The sequence below is a fragment of the Bos javanicus genome, chromosome 24, assembly GCF_032452875.1.
Source record: "Bos javanicus breed banteng chromosome 24, ARS-OSU_banteng_1.0, whole genome shotgun sequence".
Taxonomy (NCBI): domain Eukaryota; kingdom Metazoa; phylum Chordata; class Mammalia; order Artiodactyla; family Bovidae; genus Bos; species Bos javanicus.
Genome location: NC_083891.1, coordinates 7,749,774 through 7,774,826, shown reverse-complemented (window position 1 = coordinate 7,774,826; position 25,053 = coordinate 7,749,774). Strand labels below are relative to the sequence as shown.

At 38.6% G+C, this 25,053-nt stretch overlaps 1 protein-coding gene across 1 annotated transcript in view; it reads left to right on the top strand.

The window, feature by feature from the left end:
* DOK6 (docking protein 6) overlaps positions 1-25,053 on the top strand; it is a 410,764-nt gene that overhangs the window by 156,731 nt on the left and 228,980 nt on the right. The window contains exon 3 of the mRNA XM_061399555.1: positions 12,464-12,578. Within this exon, the coding sequence (XP_061255539.1) occupies positions 12,464-12,578 (115 nt within the window). The remainder of the gene's footprint in view (positions 1-12,463; positions 12,579-25,053) is intronic.

Genomic DNA, 25,053 nt, shown 5'->3' with positions numbered 1-25,053 from the left:
ACTCCTTGGAAGGAAAGTTGTGACCAACCTAGATAGCATATTCAAAAGCAGAGACATTACTCTGCCAACAAAGATCCATCTAGTCAATGCTGTGGTTTTTCCTGTGGTCATGTATGGATGTCATACATGTCATACAGTCAGAGTTGGACTGTGAAGAAAGCTGAGCACCGAAGAATTGATGCTTTTGAACTGTGGTGTTGGAGAAGACTCTTGAGAGTCCCTTGGACTGCAAGGAGATCCAACCAGTCCATTCTGAAGGAGATCAGCCCTGGGATTTCTTTGGAAGGAATGATGCTTAAGCTGAAACTCCAGTACTTTGGCCACCTCATGCAAAGAGTTGACTCATTGGAAAAGACTCTGATGCTGGGAGGGATTGGGGGCAGGAGGAGAAGGGGACGACAGAGGATGAGATGGCTGGATGGCATCACTGACTCGATGGACGTGAGTCTGAGTGAACTCCGGGAGTTGGTGATGGACAGGGAGTCCTGGTGTGCTGCAATTCATGGGATCGCAAAGAGTCAGACAGGACTGAGTGACTGAACTGAACTGAACTGAACTGAACTTTGCTAAGTATGCAAAGAAGACCCCTCTGAAAAACTTGGGCTTAATTGGAGAAAATATCACTATGCCCTTCAGCCCATATCAGATTCCTCCTGAAAGTTCTACAAACTAAGTAATGGTAGAGCAACTAAAATCTAATGAACTATTTTCATCTGCAAGTGAAGCAGCTTCTCTTTTGTTTGGTCTTATTAAGTGATACACAGAAGTATGCCCTTCATTTCAGAACATATAGCCCAGTGCAGCTGTATGCTACCCTTTTCTTTATCTTTAATCTTTTCTTTTCTCATCAGATATGAAAGAGCCAATCACTTAATAGGCATCTACTGGTCTTCATTGTGAAAAGCATATATTTAAAATGAAAAAAAAAAAACCCTATATAGAAGTCCAGTTATGTAGAGAATTGATAAATAAATGACATGAATTAATAAAGGAACAACTCAATAATTTACTTACTGAGTCCACTGTACAAACACAACCAGATTGCATAATGAGTCAGGAAGCCATCTGAATTCAGATCACACTGTCAAGGGCTTGAGGAACACCACCTACGACCACCGTCAGCAACAGGCTATTAACTGTGCATGAGTCATTCAGGGAAGGTTAAGGGAGGCTTGTTGGTCTTGACAAATGATTGTGAGCTTGATAGGAAGCTGAAGGAAGCTCCAAGAAGATTATTCTGTAAAAGACTCTGTAACCTTTGAATGTTGTTTTACTGTTGCTAAGTCATGTCCGACTCTCTGCAAGCTCATAAACTGCAGCACGCCAGGCTCCTCTGTCCTCCACTATTCCGGAGTTTGCTCAAATTTGTGTCCGTTAAGTCGGTGATGCTATCTAACCATCTCATCCTCTGTCGCCCCCTTCTCCTCCTGGCCTCAATCTTTCTGAGCATCAGGGTCTTTTCTGATAAGTCAGCTCTTCACATCATGTGGCCCAAAGTATTGGAGCTTCAGCTTTAGCATCACGTTTAAAGAGCACATTTCTATTCAAAACAATTGAAAGGCTTTGTACATGGCTGGACACTAACTTGTGTTCAAGGTTAATGTAGACAAAGATGAGATTCAATTTCCAGGAAGGAACTGAGTCATTAAAGTCATCAAGTCCTTGCTAAAGAGTGAGAACTTAATTTTAAGGTGTAATTAAATGGTTTTAATGCCTTGTGGCTCAGACGGTAAAGAATCTGCCTGCAATGCAGGAGACCCAGTTTCGATCCCTGGGTTAAGAGCCCCTGGAGAAGGAAATGGCCACCCACTCCAGTATTCTGGCCTGGAGAATGCCACAGACAGGGGAGCGTGGCAGGCTACAGTTGTCGCAAGGTGTCAGACATGACTTAGCGTCTAACACTGACTAAACTGACTGAAGGCACGATAAATGAAGGGGCATGATAAAACGTTTGGGTTAAAAATATAAGTCTAAAACCAGTGTGAACAAGGCAATGGAAGATGAAGGGTATGAAGGCAGATGGAAAAACAAATGGAAATAGTTGAGATGAGAAAGAGCAATAGTGAAGTTGTGGAGTAGGGGTAAGGGGAGTGTGTGTGAAATAGACGTTGGCCGAGTTTCAGGACAGAGCAGGTGTTGTGGGCTCGAGAGAAGCCTGTGTTTGGAACAGTGGACCTCAGAATTGTCCACACAGACAGCACTCTTTTCATCATAACACTAACATATTACTTGTTATTTTCACTTTGTTTTAGAGCAAAGGCAATAATAGGTAAAACTGCAGCAGGAATCAAGGCAGTGGCTCCAAACAAGGTTGTTGTTTAGTCGCTAAGTTGTGTCCAACTCTCCATAGACCGTAGCCCACCAGACTCCTCTGTCCAAGGAATTTCCAAGGCAAGAATACTGGAGAGGGTTTGCCATTTCCTTGTTCAGGGGAGCTTCCCGACCCAGGGATCAAAACTGCGTCTTCTGTATTGCAGGCAAAAATCTTTCCTACTGAGTAACCAAGAAAGTCCAGTTACTGTATTCTTTTTAAAATAATAAAATTAAAATTGTATATATTTAAAGTGTACAACATGCTGTTTCTGTATACCTATGCACACTTACTAGACCTCAGTATTTTAAATTATTGACTATGGCATTTATTGACTTAGACTTGAACAACCTGAATTATTTTCAAGTAATTTTTCCTTTAATTAAATTCTGCTAATATCATATTTAATTATTTTAATGCCTTATATTAAACTAATGTTTTGTCCTACTAGAGCAATATAAAAAATTAACATTTCAGAAATATGGGTTGGATTATTAAATGATGTAATAATTTATAGATATATATTATTGAAATGCTCTAGGATTTGGTGGTGCTAGTGGTAAAGAATTCGCCTGATAATGCAGGAGACATGGGTTCAGTCCTTGGATCTGGAAGATCCCCTGGAGAAACACGTAGCAACCCACTCCAGTATTCTTGCCTGGAAAATCCCACAGAGGAGCCTGGTGGGCTGCAGCCCATGGGGGCGCAAAGAATCGGACAGGGCTGAAGTGACTTAGCATGCACACAGGGATTTCACACTCAATAATAAGTTCACAGTTTTATGTCACACTGTTAGGTTGTAGACCAATAAAAATATTTTTTATTTTAAAGCATTTAAAGATATTATTTTAAAAATTACCTTCCTCTAAGAAAATGCAAACAGTTTTGTACTGGGTCATAAAATCATTTAGTACTGAAAGTGAAAAGTGAGGACAAGAGATTCAGATATATCTTGACCTGAATTGCTATGATTCTAAATATTTTTAAAATATATTTTAAATTAAAGATATATCAGATTCTAAGGGGTTTCTGAGGTGGTGCTAACTGTAGAGAACCTACCCGCCAATCCAGGAGACATAAGAGATGCAGATTTGATCCCTGGGTTGTGAAGATCCCTTGGAGGAGGGCATAGCATCCGACTCCAGTATTCTTGTCTGGAGAATCCCCATGGATAGAGGAGCCTAGCGGGCTACAGTTCATAAGGTCGCAGAGTCTGACACAACTGAAGCGACTGAGCATGCATACATGCAAATTCCAAAGGTATACCAAGTCCTTAGAAAATCTTCTGGTATGATTTTGTAACATTTTGTAATCTAACAGAACTCTTGAACTTCCTAACCAAGACAATCTGAGAGGTGAGATTTTATGCCCCCGTGAGTGCTCTGCTTCCTGGTATCACTTCAGTTTGTTAGGGCACACACTGAAGTGGGTAGCATCGCACTACTGATCAACAGAAAGCCTCACACTGTTGCGGAAACCACTGTAACCATGTCTGCTTGAAGAGCTTCTCTGCATCTCTAAATGTGAATTTTACAGAAGAGCAAACACTTCGTTTGAACTACATTGTTTGTCAGATTGCCTGAGGCACAAAAGTTAGAAAATCTCTAGTGCTTGCTGCATTTTGCTAGGCTGTTTATTAATTTGCTCTGTTGATTTTTTGCTATGAGGTGAAAAAAAGATGTCCTACACAATATTAGTTCCAATATTCTTTTATATTTGTAAATAAAAATATTTGGAAAAGGCCTTGGAGCAGAATAATAAATGTATTTATGATATTGTTTGGCACAACTTGATATTATATATAATATATCTTATATAGTGGCATATCACTTTTATACTCACCTAACATGGATAGTATCTGTTCTTAGGCAACACATGATCTTCATTGCTTTTAGACTACTTAATTTTAGTAAGATCATTTTCTTATTTAAAATTAATAACACTTGGAAATAATGTCTCTTTTTAAAATATCTTTAATCTACTATTTTAGAATAAAATTTGGGTTAACTATTACTTGAATCAATCATCAAATGATTTAAAAATTTAAGAGTTTATTGTTGAGAGTATGCTTTAATGTACTTCAAATATAATATACAAATCATTGTTCCAAAAAAATTCTCATCTTTCTCCCCAGGATCTGACACTTTAAGATACTAGTGCCTAATTTTTCTTCCGTGGAAGAGAAAATGAGTTTTTTTTAGATAAATAAATAAATAGATATAGTATATGTATAAATGCACATATGAATGCATATATACACATATGTAGATGTTTTTATACATGATATATATGAAGCAAACCATTTTTAGTTTATTTAACTTGAAATCACTTACCTTACCAATTTTAGTTTTGCATGTTAAGTGAGATAATGACAAGGAGAGAGAAAAATAAATATTTTTTAAATATTAAAATAATTTTTCCAGCATGTAGACTATAGACTGTAAATTTATTGTGACAGAGACCATAAGGGCCCCTCTGGACAGACTGCACAGCAACCTTGAGTGATAAGCTTGTTATTTTATGAGGCTAGAAGTCCACATCATTACAGATTTTAAAAGGAAATATTACAAAAAAAAAAAAAAAATCAGTGACTACCAAGAAAAAATTACAAGGCATTACCAAAAGGTAAAATACCAATAGTATTTCAAAGATATTTGAAAATATCTCTTCAAAATATACAATTTGAAGAGACAGATGGAACATCAAAATCAGAAAAGGCAGGGTAGTTGAAATGATCAGACCAGGACTTTAAAACAACTATGATTGCTGCACTAAGGGTGCTAATGGATAAAGTAGACAGTATGAAGAACAGATGGGAACTGTCAGAAGAGAGACAGAACGTCTAAAGAACCAAAAAGAAAATACCGTAACAGAAATGAAGGATGCCTTTGATGAATGTGTAAACACTGGACATGGCTTATGAAAGAATCTACAAGCTTGAGGATGTCTCAGTAGAAACTTCCAGGGTTCCCTGGTGGCCCAGTGGTAAAGAACCCACCTGCCAGTGCAGGAGACATGAGTTCAATCCCAGATCTGGAAGAATCCCACATGCTGAGGAGATGAGCCTGTGCTCCACAACTGTTGAGCCTGTGTTTTAGAGCCCGGGAGCTGCAACCACTGAGCCCATGTGCTGCAGCCGCTGAAGCCTGTGCCCTAGACCCTGTGCTGCAAACAAGAGGAGCCGCCGCAGTGAGCAGCTCCTGCAGGGCAACTGGAGAGTAGCCTCCACTTGCTGCAACTAGAGAAAAGCCTGTGCAGCAACAAAGACCCAGAACAGCCATAAGTAAAAAATAAAAAGACACCTCCAGAGCTGAAAAGCAGAGAGAACAGAGACTGAAACAGTAAAAATAAAACCAATACTCAAGCACTGTTGGGACATCTATAAAAGGTATAATATATGCACAATGGAAGTACCAGCATGAGAAGAAAGAAAGAAAAATTCTACCAATAATAACTAACAATTTCCCCAGATCAATGTCAGACACAAAACTACAGATCCAGGAATCTCAGTAAACCCCAAGCAGGATTACTGCTCCCCACAAAAAAAAAAAATGAATGAAAAGTGTACCTAGGCATTTTCAACTATGGAGAATCAAGGAAAAAATCCCGAAAGAAACTAGAGAGAGGAAAAATCACCTTCTCCATAGAGGAGCAAAGAGGAATTACATTTACCTTTCCCTCAGAAACTATACAAGCAACAGATTAGAGTGAAACACAACCATCTCTTGGTATCTAATGGGGAGTCAGTTCCAATATCCTCCACGGATACCAAAATCCATGGATGCCTAAAACCCTTACATAAAATAGCAAGCACAGCTGAGTCTCATATCTGCAGGTCACACATCCTCAGATTCAACCAACCGTGGATCGTAAAAGTAGTACCCAATCCAAGGTTGGTCAAATCTGACGATGTGGAACCCTAAGATATCAAGAGCTAACTATATTTAATATTTTAAGATGAAAAATATCCATCAACCTAGAGTTCCATATGCCCTGTAAAATTATCTTTAAAAGTGAAATAGAAATTGACTTTTTCAAACAAAATTGAATTTATTGCTGGTAAGACTGACTTTGTAAAAAATGTTAAAATTATTTCTTTAGAGAAAATAATAATGTAGGTTAGATACTCAGATCTATATAAAGAAAGGAAAAACATCAAAAAGGTGTGAGTGGAGATAAAAAAGTTTCATTTTTTCTTATTCTTAATTGATCTAACAGGTGACAGTTTGTTCAAAATAGCATCAACAACAATGTATTTGATTTTGTATACATTTATAAATATATATATATATGATAAGTAGATATATATGTATATATCTCTGATATATGTGTAGTTTGATATAGTGTGGTTTGGAATTGCATTAGCTGTAAATTTATATTTCATACTCTAGGGCAGCAACTAAAAAAGTAAAAAAAAAAAAAAGGTATAGCTGACATGTTAGAAAGGAGGAAGAATGGAATCATGTAAAATTCACAATTAAAACCACAAAAGACAGAAAAAAGAGTGAAAGATAAAATAGAAACAGAGAAGAGGGACAAGAAATAGAAAACAGGTACAAATATTCTATATATTAGTCCAGTTACACCGATATTTACTTTGAATATCAATGGCTTAAATGCACCAATTAAAAGATGAGGATTGTCAGAGTGGATCAAACAAGATGCAACCATACACTATCATAAAGAAACCCACCATAAATGTAAAGACATCTATAAATTAAAAATATGTGGATATAGAAAATCATACTTTGTTGTTGTTCAGTCACTGAGCCACATGCAGCTCTTTTGACCTGATGGACTGCAACATACCAGGCTTCCCTGTCCTTTACTATCTCCCAGAATTTGCCCAAATTTATGTCCATCTAGTTGGTGGTGCTGTCAAACCATCTCATCTTCTGCTGCCTTCTTCTCATTCTGCCTTCAATCTTTCCCATCATCAGAGTCTTTTCTAACTAATCAGTCAGCTCTTCATATCACATGGCCAAGTATTGGAGCCTCACCTTCAGCATCAGTCCTTCCAGTGGATATTCAGGGTTGATTTCCTTTAGGGTCAACTTGTTTGATCTCCTTGCAGTCCAAAGAACTCTCAAGACTCTTCTCCAGCACCACAGTTCAAAAGCATCAATTCTTCGGCACTCAGTCGTCTTTGTGGTCCAACTCTTATATCTGTGAGATGGCAAGAATCCTTAAGGTGGCAAGAATACACAGAAGAACTGTACAAAAAAAGATCTTCATGACCCAGATAACCACAATGGTGTGATCACTGACGTTGAGCCAAACATCCTGAAATGCAAAGTCAAGTGGGCCTTGGGAAGCATCACTGCGACAAAGCTAGTGGAGGTGATAGAATTCCAGTTGAGCTATTTCAAATCCTAAAATTTGATGCTGTGAAAGTGCTATACTCAATATGCCAACAAAGTTGGAAAACACAGCAGTGGCCACAGGACTGGAAAAGGTTAGATTTCATTTCAATCCCAAAGAAAGGCAATGCCAAAAAAATGTTCAAACTACTGCACAATTGCACTCATCTCAAACACTAGCAAAGTAATGCTCAAAATTCTCCAAGTCAAGTACATGAACCGTGAACTTCCAGATGTTCAAGCTGGATTTAGAAAAGGCAGAGGAACCAGAGATCAAATTGCCAACATTTGTTTGATTATCAAAAAAGCGAGAGTTCCATAAAAACATCTACTTCTGCTTATTGACTATGCCACAGCCTTTGACTATTTGGATCACAAGAAACTGTGGAAAATTCTTCAAGAGATGGGAATACCAGGCCACCTGACCTGCCTCCTGAGAAATCTATATGCAGGTCAAGAAGCAACAGTTAGAACTGGACATGGAACAGACTGGTTCTAAATCGGGAAAGGAGTACACCAAGGCTGTATATTGTCACCCTGCTTATTTAACTTATATGCAGAGTAGCACAAATTGAAATCAAGTTTGCCAGGAGAAATATCAATAACCTCAGATATGGAGATGACACCACCCTTATGTCAGAAAGAGAAGAAGAACTAAAGAGCCTCTTGATGAAAGTGAAAGAGTAGAGTGAAAAAATTGGCTTAAAACTAAGCCCAAAAGTTGGCTTAAAATATTCAGAAAAATAAGATCATGGCATCCAGTTCCATCACTTCATGGCAAATAGATGGAGAAACAATGGAAACAGTGAGAAACTTTACTTTTTGGGCTCCAAAATCACTGCAGATGGTGAATGCAGCCATAAAATTTTCTCCTTGGAAGAAAAACTGTGATCAACCTATACAGCTTATTAAAAAGCAGAGACATTACTTTGCCAACAAAGGTCTGTCTAGTCAAAGCTATGGTTTTTCCAGTAGTCATGTATGGATATAAGAGTTGGACTATAAAGAAAGCTGAGCACTGAAGAATTGATGCTTTTGAACTGTGGTGTTGGAGAAGACTCTTGAGAGTCCCTTGGACTGGAAGGAGATCCAACCAGTCAATCCTAAAGGAAATCAGTCCTGAATATTCATTGGGAGGACTGATGCTGAAGCTGAAATTCCAATACCTTGGCCACCTGATGTGAAGAACTGACTCATTAGATAAGACCCTGATGCTGGGAAAGATTGGAGGCATTAGGAGAAGGGGACGACAGAGCATGGGATAGTTGGATGACATCACCGACTTGATGGACATCAGTTTGCGTAAGCTCCGGGTGTTGGTGATGGACAGGTAGGCCTGGCGTGCTGCAGTCCATGGGGTTGCAAAGAGTTGGACATGACTGAGCGACTGAAGTGACTGACTCACATCTGTCCATGACTACTGGAAAAACCATGGGTTTGACCCTATGTATCTTTGTCAAAAAGAGGAATCTCTGCTTTTCAAAACACTGGGGTTTGTCATAGCTTTCCTTCCAAGGAGCAAGTGACTTTTAATTTCATGGCTGCAATCACTGTGTGCAGCGACTTTGGAGCCCAAGAAAATAAAATCTGTCACTGCTTCTACTTTTTACCCATATATTTGCCATGAATTGATGGGACCAGATGCCATTACCTTAGTTTTTTGAATGTTTAGTTTTAAGCCAGCTTTTTCATTCTCCTCTTTCACCTTCATCAAGAGGCTCTTTAGTTCCTCTTCAGATATGCTATACTAACATTAATCGAAAGAAAACAAGAGTAAGTTTTAATTTCAGACAAACAGACTACAAAGCAAGGGTTTTACATATTGATAAATTTGTCAGTCCTACAAGAAGACATAACATCTGGGTGCACCTGAAAACAGATCAATAAACGACATAAGGCAGAAACTGATAGAACGAGGGGAATAGATGCACTTACTGTCATAGTTAGCATCTTCAACCCCCCTCGCTCAGAAGTAGACAGATCCAACAGGCAGAAAATCAGTGAAGACATAGGTGAACTCAACACCACCATCAATTAACTAGATGTAATGGACATGTATGTCATCAAACAGCAGAATACACACTCTTCTCAGCTCACATGGAACTCTTACCAGGATGCATCATGTTCTGGGACATAGTTCAGTTCAGTCGCTTAGTCATGTCCGACTCTTTGCAGCCCCATGAACCGCAGCACACCAGGCCTCCCTGTCCATCACCATCTCCCGGAGTCCACCCAAACCTATGTCCATTGAGTCAGTGATGCCATCCAACCACCTCATCATCTGTCGTCCCGTTCTCCTTCTGCCCTCAATCTTTCCCAGCATCAGGGTGTTTTCCAACAAATCAGCTTTTCGCATAAGGTGGCCAAAGTATTGGAGTTTCAGCTTCAACATCAGTCCTTCCAATTAACACCCAGGACTGATCTCCTTTAGGATGGACTGGTTGGATCTCCTTGCAGTCCAAGGGACTCTCAAGAGTCTTCTCCAACACCACAGTTCAAATGCATCAATTCTTCGGCGCTCAGCTTTCATTATAGTCCAACTCTCATATCCATACGTGCCACTGCTGCTGCTGCTGCTAAGTCACTTCAGTCGTGTTCAACTCTGTGTGACCCCATAGATGGCAGCCTACCAGGCTCCCCCGTGCCTGGGATTCTCCAGGCAAGAAAACTGGAGTGGGTTGCCATTTCCTTCTCCAATGCATGAAAGTGAAAAGTGAAAGTGAAGTCGCTCAGTCGTGTCTGACTCTTAGCGACCCCATGAACTGTAACCCACCAGACTCCTCCATCCATGGGATTTTCCAGGCAACAGTACTGGAGTGGGGTGCCATTGCCTTCTCTGATCCATACATGACTACTGGAAAAACCACAGCCTTGCCTAGATGGGCCTTTTTTGACAAAGTAATGTCTCTGCTTTTTAATATGTTTTCTAGGTTGGTGAAAACTTTCCTTCCAAGGAGTAAGCATCTTTTAATTTCATGGCTGCAGTCACCATCTGCAGTGATTTTGGAGCCCAGAAAAATAAAGTCAGCCCCTGTTTCCACTGTTTCCCCATGTATTTGCCATGAAGTGATGGGACCAGATGCCATGATCTTAGTTTTCTGAATGTTGAGCTTTAAGCCAACTTTTTCACTCTCCTCCATCACTTTCATCAAGAGGCTCTTAAGTTCTTCCTTTCTGCCATAAGGGTGGTGTCATCTGCATATCTGAGGTTATTGATATTTCTCTTGGCAATCTTGATTCCCACTTGTGCTTCCTCCAGCCCAGCGTTTCTCAAGATGTACTCTGCATAAAAGTTAAATAAGCAGGGTGACGATATACAGCCTTGACGAACTCCTTTTCCTATTTGGAACCAGTCTGTTGTTCCATGTCCAGTTCTAACTGTTGCTTCCTGACCTACATAGAGGTTTCTCAAGAGGCAGGTCATGTGGTCTGGTAATCCCATCTCTTTCAGAATTTTCCACAGTTTATTGTGATCCACACAGTCAAAGGCTTTGGCATAGTCAATAAAGCAGAAATAGATGGCTTTCTGGAATTCTCTTGCTTTTTCAATGATCCAGCGGATGTTGGCAATTTGATCTCTGGTTCCTCTGCCTTTTCTAAAACCAGCTTGAATATCTGGAAGTTCACCATTCACGTATTGCTGAAGCCTGGCTTGGAGAATTTTGAGCATTACTTTACTAGCGTGTGAGATGAGTGCAATTGTGCGGTAGTTTGAACAGTAGTTTGGGCTATAGAACATAACCAATTAAAAAAAAAACGGAAACCGTAGCGTATCTTCTCTCTACTATATGAAATTAAACTAGAATGCAGTGAAACTAGAAACCAGTAATAGAAAATAGCTAGAAAATTCTGAAATACTTGGAGAGTGAACAATGTATTTCTCAATAGCACATAGGTCAAAGAAACTTAAAGAGAAGTTTTTAAGTATTTATATAGATGGAAATGAAAACGAACCTGTTGGATCTTTTATTAGAAGAAATACTGAAGTAGCATGTTGAGAAGTGCATTTTGGAAATGAACTCACACAACATTATTATTGTAAAGTTGTATTTGCAGAGTAAGTGAGGAAGTAGACAAACTGCTCATTTCTAGGGACTGTGGAGAGAAATAAAAATGCACAAGTTACAGCAGAAAGCCTTGTACCCATACAATTGAGAGCTAAAATACTTGTTCAATAAAATTATTAGTTGCCAAAAGAGTAGAGTTGTTAACCTGGGTCCATAAATCACGAATGAGCCTTGGTGAGAGAACCGGGTGGCGAGCAGGAATATAAGGGTCCGTGAACACTGTGTGGTTTGGGCTGGGAAGGAAGTTCATTGTTTATATGTAATGTTTCCAGAATTTTAGAGCCACAGTCTGCTGATTGACAGGTGTCAGTTAGACTGCATTTCTACCAGGGACTTGCATGATGAGTGGGTTTTAGGAGACAGTTGAGATGTTAAATCCAATAAATATTTAATGCAAATTTATTGAGAATCTTCTGTGTGCCATACTGGCTATTGTTTGTAAAAGACGCAATTTTTAAAAAAACACAGGAGTCCTTGCTTTCAGAGTTATTCTTCTACATAATTTTTAGACTCTTTCAAAATTGAGCAAAGCAAATAACCACAGTTGATGACATCGAAAAAGTTTTTTGTTTTCATTCTGCATGGTATTTGATTCCTGTTAATTAGAAACAAGTAAAAATATCCATTGGAAAGTGACTTAGCACAATAATAATGGATCATTTTGTGTGAGCACCCAGCATAGAGCATGTACTGTATGCTAAGTTAAAAATGTTTTTTTGTTCAAGGTAACTGAACTGCACAACATCAAAAACATAACCAGACTGCCTCGAGAGACAAAGAAGCATGCAGTGGCAATTATCTTTCATGATGAAACGTCAAAGACATTTGCCTGTGAATCAGGTAAGTAATCACAGCCCTGTCTCCAGCTTGAAGACCTGGAGCTGCTTCTGAGACAATAGCCCAGATGCATTAAGATCCACCTATGAACTGAATGGCTTATTGTGGTGAGAATCTGCTGTGGAAGACTGTTAGTAAGCTTGGTCTCTCTGTTGCTACAGATGTTATCGGTGCCTGTTTATTATCTGGCTGTGTCTGGATTTTGTTCCCAGGTGGTCTGACTTCTGAGGTTTCCATTCAAGCTTGGAGAATTAAGCAAACAATGCCTGTGGGGGTGTTTGTTAGAGCAAGCTCCTGACATGTGCTCTGGTTCTTGCCAAGTGCCATTGGAGGCAGTTGGTAAGGCGTTAACAGTGTAAGAGTGTGGCACGGGGGCACAGCCACGGTCCCTAGACACTCCAGAGCAGACCTGTGAGCAATTGGTTGCTTTCATGGATCCTTAGTATTACAAGTTAAGTACATTTGAGATTGAATTTTAGCATCCCAGTTCATAAAGCACTCTGACATTATTGAGACACTAGGCAGTTAATCATTGGAACTCACAGTGTTTCTCATTTTGGAATCCCTGTGAAAAGTGAAAGTGAAACTTTCTCACACACACGCTCAGTCGTGTCCGACTCTTTGTGACCCCATGGACTATGCAGTCATAGGAATTCTCTGGGCTGGAATACTGGAGTGGGTAGCCATTCCCTTCTCCAAGGGATCTTCCCAACCCAGGGATTGAACCCAGGTCTCCCCCATTGCAGGTGGATTCTTTACCAGCTGAGCCACCAGAGAAGCCCTGGAATCCCTGTGCTGTGTAATATATTAGTTGGCTTATTATAGTTTTTTAAAGATTTTTCTCAATGGAATGGTGTTTTCATTTTATACTGGATGGAAGCAGAAAGCACTAAGTCTTTGAAAGATGTGAATTTAAAATAATGGTTAAGTCTTTTAGGAGATGCTTTGTTAAGTAACTTTTAAAAGGGAGTAAACCTGTATTTATGGTTAAAGTTTATAGGTGTACTTATTACTGGATTATATTATTCAAGACTGATAAGGTCACTTTGCCTAAATAAATTGCTCACACCTACTCACCTACACTTATCTTAGTTTTGCTAAATTGAATTAGAATGTGTCAAAGTGTTCCTCTTTCCTTGAATGCCTTTATCCTTTTTATATACTTTCTTCACTTGCCATCTGACCTCATTTCATCATTTAGAATTGACTTTTGTGGTGGTTGAATAGAAGTCTTTCTGGTAATATAAATCCCCATGTGATAATAGAACCTGTCCCAGCCTTGCTGGTGTCATATATTAATATCCATTAATAATCATATATTAATATCTGTGCCTTCTTGTTCACTGTCTTGCTACTTGATCACTTCAGTTTTCTCTGAGCTCTTAAATAATGTCTTAGATTAAATCTAATAACTCCCAAAAACTAGTTTTCCAAAACAGATAAAAGATCATTTTCTCTGTTGTTTGTATGTTTCAATTTTCACTGTTGTTTTACAGTTTTTAATTGTCCTGAGTTGTGTTTTGGGTACAGAGACAATACTGGAGGCTATTATTTCAGATAAGAAGGATATTGAATCATGTTTCTACATAATTCTGAAATTTATTTTTTTATTTTAATTTCTTTATTATTAACTGGGGAACAGTTGCTTTACATTGTGTTGGTTTCTGCCATAATTCTGAAATTTAGGCTCACAGCTGTAAACCCCAAGTCTGAAATTGGAAGATTTTAAATACTTTGTCATTGGTGGTGGATTCATGGTAGAATTTTGAGAAATGAAGGTCTCTTCACTCAAAGAAAATGGCCTTAAATTCCAAGAGAAGAGTTTCCTGACAGTGAGGCTGAGGCAAGATCTAAGTGTAAAAGTGAAGAACGCTTTTGTGTGCAATTCTTGCAGAGAGTTTTCAGCTAGCTTAAATTATGATTAATTTGAGGGTATTATTTTTTAAACCATTTTTAATATGTAAATGTAACAGTCTGCTTTTAGATGGTAGTAAAAATGTTTAAAAAGTCATGGCACAGTTTTTTTAAATTGTCTTAACTTCATGGCATGCCAGTGGGAAAAAAGGAAGTACTTAAAAACTGATAAGGAATTTGAGTACTTTTCCTTGGAAGTTATGTTTTTTAGATAGATACTAAGATGCAGTAGTCTATGTCTTTTATTAAAATGACAAAATTATATGGAAACAGACTACACTGAAAAGCAGTCAGAGTTGTGAAAATCAAAATAACAAGATTAAAGTCAAGATTAAAAAGAGCTCTCACATTTATTTGGAATGAAAATGCAGATAAAATTGTATTGTCATAATGGCTAGTGGGAATGTGAATTGTTTCAATTATTTTTTCAAGAAATCTGACAACTGCTGTTGTAAACATGTGTACCCTTGACTCAGTGAACCTTTTGGGGAACATATTTGGTGTATTATACATTATGTGTAATGATAACAAAATTGCTGAATGCCTATGAAGAAAATTGTTGAATAAATCATAGTATATCCTTATCATGAAATATTATACAATCACTGGAAAGAATTCTAAATAACCCAATTAACTTAAAGGCATTTTGTGAAGTGTAGTTCTTCAGGCAAAACAACCAGCAGAGAAGTATGTACTGAATAATCACATTTGGTAAAAGAAAAAGTGAGAGAAAGAGTGTGGGTCTTCACAAGCATTCTCTAGGTGAGAGGAGATGATAATGAAGTGGGATAGAAAGGAAAATGGGTAAAATCAGCAAGCAAAAAGGAAAAGTAAGAAAATACAGTGAACAGAGAAAAATATCCAGCATACAGACTGTCCCATTTGTATGAAATTATGCATATGTGAGGGCTCCAGGTGGCGCAATGGTAAAGAATCTGCCTGCCAATGCAGCGGACACAGGAGATGGGTTCTGTCCCTGAGTCGGGAAGATCTCCTGGAGGAGGGCATGGTAACCCACTCCAGTATTCTTGCCTGGAGAATTTCATGGGCGGAGGAGCCTGGCAGGCTACAATCTATGGGGTCACAAGAATCAGACACGACTGAAGTGACTTAGCACAGGCACATGCATATGTGAATGTAGCCATGAAGTTTTTGAAAAGTGAGTCATCAGGGAAATGCAAATTAGACCATAAGGAAACAACACTATGCATCTGTCTAAATGGCTAAAAAAAAAAAAAAAAAATTAGTGAGACCACTGAATGCTCGTATGGTTTCAGGAACACTGGATCACTCATACGTTGCTGGTAGGAATGTCATGTGGTACAGCCACCCTGGAAAATGGGTGGCAGCTTCTTATAAAATTAAATATGTAATTTATACACAATCCAGCAATTTCACTCTTGAACATGTATCTCAGGAAGAAAAAAAAAATATACTCCACACACACACGCACACCTGTACAAAAAGTGCTCATAATAGCTTTATTCATAATAGTCCAAAACTGGAAAGAGCCCAGAGATGCTTCAACAAACTGTGGTATACCGACCCCATGAACTCCTCAACAGTAAAAAGGAGCAAACATTTGATACATATAGCAATCTGGAGGAATCTCAAGTGAATTATGCCCAGTGAAGAAAAGCCAGTCCCAAAAGATTATACACTTTGTGTTTTCATTTATACAGCATCTGTGAAAGGAAGCATTTTACAAATGCAGGACATTTTAGTTGCCAGAGGTTAGGGATGGGGTTGGGTGTGTGGAGAGCAGGACTGTGTGGTCATAAAAGGGTAACATGAGCTTCTGTTGTAACTGAGTGGTTATCTCGATGATGGTGGTGCACACACAAACCCACACGAGTGATCGATTGTGTCAGACTTCATACACACACAAGTAAAACTGAGGAAATCTGAATAAAATCAGTGGTCTTCCAACGTCAGCCTCCTGGTTATGATGTTGTTGTATACTTTTGCAAAGTACACTGCAGGAAAGCAGGCAAAATATATGCAGGATCTCTGTGTAGTATTTCTTACTACTATGTGTGAATCTACAATTATCTCAGTAAAATTTGCAATAAAATATTAGATCTATATCAGTTATCTGTAAGGTCATCTATGATATATTTTTTCATCTATATTTTAATTGGAAGAAAGTTGCTTTACAATGCTGTGGTGGTTTCTGCCTTACAACAATGCAAGCCATGCATAATTATATATGTCCCCTCCCTTGTGAGCCTCCCTCCCCTCCCCGCATCCCACCCCTCCAAGTCATCACAGAGTGCCAGGCTGGGCTCCCTGTGTTACATAGCAGTTTCCCACCAGCCATCTAGATGATGATGTATTTTTAAGTTAAAAACAGAGTAGAGAGAGCATTGCAGAAATAGGAAGTGGTATATCCTAATATTCTATAAAGAAACTGACAGTAATCACAACAAGCAACAAAAATAAATCTAAATGTGTACCTGTGCAGCCTGTGTATGATTCACGAGCACAGAGACACGTGTGCACTCAGTCATATGGGCGTCTTGGCCCTTCCTAACCTGTGGTCCCTGCACGGGCTCCCCCAGCCTAGTGAACCCTCACACACACTTCACCCAGTTACCGCCCCATTTCCTTCCACCCTCAGCTTAGGATGGCATGCCTCCTGCCCCCACAGCAGTGGAACTTGGATTTCATGTACTCTGTTCAGAATCTCTCTGCTCTGTGGGATTTTAACCTCAATGAAAACATGACTCTGGTGTCTTTCTCCCCCACGCCACAAAAATTCCCCCACCACCATGCTAAGGAACATTTGTTGAATTAGTCAATGAGTAAAATTTATACTTGAGTTTTGTTATCATGATATGTTTATCATTCTCCTTTTTCAGAACAAGTTTGAGAGATTAATTTGACTGCCCCATGGGAAAAATTGCTTATATTGCCAAGTAACAGATTGCTCTGTGTTGTGATGGTGAGTGGGGGATGGTGATCAGTGTCCTGGGTGTGTGTGCAAATCACCACGGCCCACCAGGTCTGCTGTAACTACTGTGAGTAATACAGTCTTGAATACAAATGAAAAGTTCTGCATTTGCTATTCCCTGAAGAGAGAGCCTTTGCTCATTCTTATTTTTTTGGAGTATGTTCATTTCCTAGTGACTAAAGGAGCAGATTGCTTCAGTTCTATTCAGTCGCTCAGTCGTCTCTGACTCTTTGCGAACCCATGGACTGCAGCCCACCAGGCTTCGCTGTCCATCACCAACTCCCGGAGCTTACTGAAACTCATGTCCATTGAGTCAGTGATGCCATCCAACCATCTCATCCTCTGTCGTCCCCTTCTCTTCCCTCCTTCAATCTTTCCCAGCATCAGGGTCTTTTCAAATGAGTCAGCTCTTAGCATCAGGTGGCCAAAGCATTGGAGTTTCAGCTTCAGCATCAGTCCTTCCAGTGAATAAGCAGATTGCTTAAATGTTGGAAACCCAGAGGTTGGGTAATAGTTTCTGTTATCTTCATTAAGGAAAAGAGAAAAGGAAAAAGCAACTCAGCTATGTCTTTGTCAGTATATGAAAATCTGAAAAGTTATCTCATTTGGAAAAAAAAGTTATCTCCTTTATTTAGAACAAATAATATTTAAATTCTAAACAACCTAGTTAATTTCCTAATTACTTGAAGCATTGAGTTTATTCTGTAATACAGTTATTTTTATAATTTCTCCCATTCATAATATATAATGGAATATTCATAATTGAATAAATTCTCCCACAATAAAATGAAAAATATTTGTGTAAAACCCAAATCCAATATATTGATATATTTATCATTAAAATTTTAAAATTTTTTTCACAAGTAATACCTTGTACCTAGAATACTTGGATATCAGTTAATACCTGTTTCAGTTTATTCACATTGTATTTTCCAAATCCTATAGCTTTCTTTCTAAGAAAATATTATATTTTAAAATAATGTCTTTCCCTGTAATTCTTTATATTTGTCAGTAAAATATACCTGTATCTTATATTTTATACTGTTTTAAGAAGACATCTTTTTCCAGAGGATTTTCTATGATTTTTTCTGCTTCTCAGGTTTCCAGTACTCTTTCCTCCCACAAATAAGTCCAAAAGGGATGTAGTCAAAAATCATTCTTAAATTTAGATTGACAGGTAGTAGGCACACGTTTAAGCCATTTTTGACTAACATTTTTATTGTATATGTAGTTGCAAAACCTGTATTGCCTCCCACCTGTGGCGTTGGACCTGTGAACATTAGAAATGAACTGGTTACACATCTGCATTAAAGGTTTAGACGCACTGGAGTAAAATATGTTCTTGGACTACTATAAAGTCCAATTACTATTCATTAATATTATAATAAAATATATGTGTGTTATTTTACCAAAAATGTTTTTTATTTGATTTTTCTAAATTCCCCTTTTCTGATTAAGAACTCCTTTGAACCATGTAGATTACTTAATGGTAATTAAATTGCAGTTATAATAATAGGATAATAATATTATAGGGTTCAATTTCTGCTTAAGAATGAAGGAAAGTCTCCTCAAAAAGGTTCTATACCTCAAGTATGGCCCCCAAGTTATAGAAGTTTTCAAGTTTGTAGTATTAAATTTAATTTGATAAAAGTAAGCTAGTACAACAACTAACAAATTCTGATGATTGTTCAGTTCATAGTCAAATATGACTTTCAGTTGTTAAAATCTGGTTTGCATAGCTTAAAATAATAGCTGGTATTTATCCAGTTAGAAGGAAGATATCAATTGTTTTGCATTTAAGTAGTCAAATTCCCTGGTGGCTCAGATGGTAAAGAATCTGCCTGCAATGCAGGAGACTCAGGTTCGATCCCTGGTTTAGGAAGATCTGCTGGAGAAGGCAATGGCCACCCACTCCAGTACTCTTGTCTGGAAAATCCCATGGATGGAGGAGCCTGGTGGGCCACAGTCCATGGAGTTGCGAAGAGTTGGACACGACTGAGCGACTTCCCTTTCACTTTTCACTTTTATGCATCAGAGAAAGAAATGGCAACCCACTCCAGTGTTCTTGCCTGGAGAATCCCAGGGATGGCGGAGCCTGGTGGGCTGCCATCTATGGGGTCGCACAGAGTCGGACATGACTGAAGCGACTCAGCAGCAGCAGCAGCAGCAGCTGGAGAAGGAAATGGCAACCCACTCCAGTATTCTTCCCTGTAAAATCCCATGGACAGAGGATCCTGGTGGGCTACAGTGCATGGGGTCGCAAAGAGTCAGACATGATGGAGTGACTAACACTTTAAGAAGTCAAATTAGGGTGTGACATTAGAAAAAAGTTCCCTGCAGCTGCTCAGTCACATGGTCTGTGGATAAATATACTTCTTCAGGTTCAAGTGATGTCAGGAAAGCTCTTTTATGAGCAGTCTATTTACTTTGGGGATAATGGGAGACTTTTTGGTTTATCGATTGTTTGATACAAAAGACAACTTGAATGAAGTTGTCACAACTTATATTTCTAGCTGACTCAGTCACTGCAGAATAGAATTGCCCATTTATAACCATCTGGTTCGTAGCTATCCTGCTATGAGATTTGGAAGAAGTGATTAAAAAAACAGAAGCTAGTGGCCCTATGTGATCTGAAATGTGTTGCGATCTTCAAGTTATTTCTTTAGAGAAAGTATATGCTGTGTAGCAGTGACAGTGTAATGAGACTGAATTTTTAATGCTCCTTCAGACTCACATGGAATAAAAACGCCAAACCTGCAGTTGCACCCTCTCATAACAAGACTATATGCATCTTGTAAAATTTGGACATGGTTTTATAAGGTTGGTATGCTAGTTAACAAATCAGAGATAGAATTGGTTTAAGCAAAATTTAATGACTTATTACACTACAGTGTCAATGTACTGATGTGTAATGGAGATAAGTGGGGTGGTCTTGTAGATTCAGTCCAGAGCAGTCCCTTTGTAGACACCAGAATTGTGGCTGAGGTGAATTGATGCCATTTAAGATGACTGCATTAGTCCCATTCACCTTCAGTCAGTTCAATCGCTCAGTCATGTCCAACTCTTTGCGACCCCGTGGCGTGCTGCAGTCCATGGGGTCTCAAAAAGTCGGACACGACTGTGCAGCTGAACTGCCTGAAGGTGAATGGGACTACACACCATCACCTGAAAGAGGTTCTTTGATTTCAGACATTGAAAATGAAGACAAATTAGTTTGTTATTAGAAGAAAATTTATAAGCTGATTAACAGTTATATTAAGCAGAGGATGCGATAACTGGATGGCATCACTGACTCAATGGGCATGAGTGTGAGCAAACTCCAGGAGATGGTGAAGGACAGGGAAGCCTGGTATGCTGCAGTCCATGGGTCACAAAGAACTGGACAGAACTTAGAGACTGAACAACAACAAAAGCATATACCATTAAGTGTAACATGTATGATACTGACATATCCTGGTTTACTCACTAAAGACTGATAAACTCTAGAAATTGAAAACTGGAGAATAAAACCTAACACATATCCCTAGAGTCTTCTGTTTAAGTTCCAATTCCAGTGGTTTGCTTTTTCAGTTTCACCCTGGCCCTACTTTCTTTTTTTAAGATAAATGAAAAGTTATTTTTATTGGAGTATAATTGCTTTACAGTATTGTATTAGTTTCTGCTGTATTCTGCAGCATGAATCAGCTCTATGTATACATATATCCCCTTCCTCTTGAGCCTCCCTCCCTCTCCCACCCCTCCCTTCTAGGTCATCCCAGAGCACCGAGCTGAGCTCCCTGTGCTATACAGCAGCTCCCCACTAGCTGTCTGTTTTACAAATGATAGTATATGTATGTCAGTGCTAATCTCTCAATTCATCCTACCCTCTCCTCACCCCTTTGTTTAGTCACTTCAGTTGTGTCTATCTGTTTTTGACCCCATGGACTGTAGCCCACCAGGCTCTCCTCATGGGCTTCTCCAGGCAAGAATGCTGGAATGGGTTGCCAGTTCCTCCTCCAGGGGATCTTCCCAACCCAGGGGTGGAACCAGAGTCTCTTACATCTCCTGCACTAGCAGGTGAGTTCTTTGCCACTAGCGCCACTTGGGAGGCCCTCACCCTCTTTAGATCCCTACTTTTGAACTTTGTGCACACTAAAATGAGCTTCAGCTGACTGGCCATCTGCTGTGTCAGGACCCTCTCTCACCCTGTCACTCCGTCTTTGGGTCCAGCATGCTGCCCCTTTGCGGGGCTGCCTCTGCGTGGTTCTCTATCCATCATTTCATACCGTGAAGCCCTAGCCAACTCTCATGCTCTTTCTTGGAGCGAACCAAGTAGATTTCCCCCAAAGTCAATCAAGCTGAAGAAAGTTAGAACTAACTGCTCTCCAGGCAAGACTGCACAAAATATTTTTTAAGTTTTATGAACAATTACCACAGGGTGTCAGCTGGAAAATGATCAGATGGGGAGGCATCATTGTCATTCCTTATTCCTGCACATTAAGAAAATGTACTTTTGCTTTATTTTCAGGATTTACATAAAGACTATTACCTTTGATGTGTCACTCCAAAATTGTACCATATGTTATTCTGTCATATGGAACTGTTCTTTCTGAGATAGCAAGCCATCTATAATTGGGTGCCAGACTTTTGAAATCTTTGAAGCAGAAAAGTGGTTTGAATATTTTTATTCAGAAAAAAATTTTAATTTGAAGTGCTGAATGAAGGCTTAGAACTGAGTATGTTTCTTAAAGAGGCAACTCATCTCAGTTAAAAAAAAAAAAAGCTTAAAAATATGTAAGACTTTCTTCTTTAAGCTTTCTAGAAAATGTTTTAAGCAATTAATGTTCAATGGTGGCTCAGTGGTAAGGAATCCACACACTAATACAGGAGATGTGGGAGACACAGGTTTGATCCCTGGATAAGGAATATCTCTTGGAGAAGGAAATGGCAACCCACTCCAGTATTCTTGCCTAGAAAATCCCATGGACGGAGGAGCCTGATGAGCTACCATCCATGAGGTCACAAAGAGTTAGGCCTGACTGAGCACACACAGTATTAAACCACCCAGTCTGTTTAATTGTCAGTCCTAGTACTAATGCAGAGCTCTTCCAAATCAGGTTTAAATATATATATATATGTCAATAGGGATGTTCCTTGATGGTTCTGTGGCTAAGACTCTGCACTCCCAATGGAGGGAGCCTGGATTTAATCCCTCATCAGGGAACTAGATCACACATGCTGAAACTAAAGATCCCACATGCCACAACAAAGATCAAAGACCCAGCACAACTGAATAAATGAATAAAGAATAAAAAAGTAAAGACATCCCTATATACATATAATATTTCCATATTATATATATATATATAATATGTCGTTTGTGGAGGACTTTGAATGGCTTTCAGCTGATCGATGGAGAGAAAAAATAATTTCGAGTATAAATGCAAACAAGAAATGATGAAACTTCTTCATGTTTTCAAAGTGGTTTTGGGAGCAGAGGAAGAGGAATGGAAAGAGCTGAGAGGAGCTCCAGAGTTTGGATGTTGTTTTGAACATGTCCAAATGGAGCAAATTAAAGTTATTTTTTAGAAACATTTTTTTCTGATTATCAAAGGGATACAGGCTTTCTGTCTCCAAAAATAAGGCTGCTTTATGTACTGAAAATAGAAGTAAGCACTAAGCAAAATATAACAACTATTCAAGTGCATATTTCAGCTTACAAGACAGAGAAACTCAGTTCAGTCACTCAGCTGTTTCCAACTCTTTGTGACCCCATGGACTGCAGCATGCCAGTCCTTCCTGTCCATTACCAACTCCTGGAGCTTGGTCAACTCATGTCCATCAAGTCAGTGATGCCATCCAACCATTTCGTCCTCTGTCGTCCCCTTCTCCTCCTGCCTTCAATCTTTCCCAGCATCAAGGTCTTTTCAAATGAGTCCAGTTCTTTGCATCAAGTGGCCAAAGTATTGGAGTTTCAGCTTCAGCATCAGTCCTTCCATTGAATATTCAGAGTTGATTTCCATTAGGATTGACTAGTTTGATCTCCCTGCAGTCCAAGAGACTCTCAAGAGTCTTCTCCAACACCACAGTTCAAAAGCATCAATTCTATGGTGCTCAACTATCGTTATAGTCCAACTCTTACATCTATACATGACTACTGGAAAAGCCATAGCTTTGACTAGACAGAACTTTGTCAACAAAGGAATGTCACTGCTTTTTAATATGCTGTCTAGATTGAACATAGCTTTTCTTCTAAGGAGCAAGGAAGTACCACAAAAAGAAGGAATGAGGAGAAAGCTTTCAAGACCTGGGAGCCTTCGTTCATCTCTATAATGAACATGGGACATGCCTTGGTCCTCACAGCTGTGCCTTGGGAGCAGCAGACAATGCCTGGGCTCCTGCAAACTGGGGAAACAGAATTCAAAACTTTTAGTAAAAAGTCATTAATTTAAAAAATATTCAAATGCCAGAAAATAAAAATGTCTAGGAGACTTCATCTCCTAGGCTTCCTCTTCTGCTCTTCCTGGAATTTTTGTAACATTATACCACTTTTGTGATTCTGGACATCACAAGCTCAGAAGTTTATCTAAAATGACTCAGTATTGGTAATTCTCCTTCAGTGGCACATAACTTCTCAGGAGTCCCACAGGTAACCTATAAAATAGGGATTTGCCAGTAAAGATATCAAGTTATAAGCAAATAAGCACCATGGATCAAAGTTAGGATATAGACAAATTTATGTTCAAGGAAGATCACTACAGTACTTTTTAATGAAACATAAAACTTAATACAGTAATTGTCCACTAGTTTGTCACTGATTTAAAAAAAAAATAATTTGCAGCAATTAAAACTGATGATGTAAATTTGTATTGATTAACTTGAAAAGATGGAGATCATTTATTAAGTGAATAATTCAGTTCATAAAATGTACTATAAGGCGATCCAATATTTTGAACAAGTGTATAAACACACACAAACACACAGGCACATATACACCCAAATATGTCTGTGTGTCATAAAACATGAAATACTTAAATTCATATTTATGACTTTGTTTTGGTTAAGAAATATCAATGATGTTCTCTTTATATCTTTATTCTCTACAATACAATATTGTAAAGTAATTAGCCTCTAATTAAAATAAATTTAAATTAAAAAAATTTTTAAAGTTGTTTAATTTGTATGTATTGATTTTATTACTTTATTAGAATGTTAATATGTATTATTAAAATGACATACATAAACAACAATATAAGTCACAGTATTATAAACAGCTGACCCCAACAACCACCTTAAGGAATAAATAAGTCAAGTACACTGTGAGTAGGTGACATAGACTTTTGTTGTCATTGTATAATCCCTAAAATTGTAATTACATGTTTTAGTTATTAAACATTTGTGAATTATAGGTTTATTATGTTTACATTTATTTCTAGAATCATGGCTTATTATTTTACATATTTTTGAAATTTGTAAAACTGTGTTTCATACTCTAGTCTTTGGAAAGTTGCTATTTTTCCTCACTGTCATATTTGTGAACTGCTATGATCCTAGTTCCTTCATTTTATATCACTACAGGGCTGTATTATGCTCTATTTCTGATAGAATAGTCATGTTCTTAAAATAGGTCGA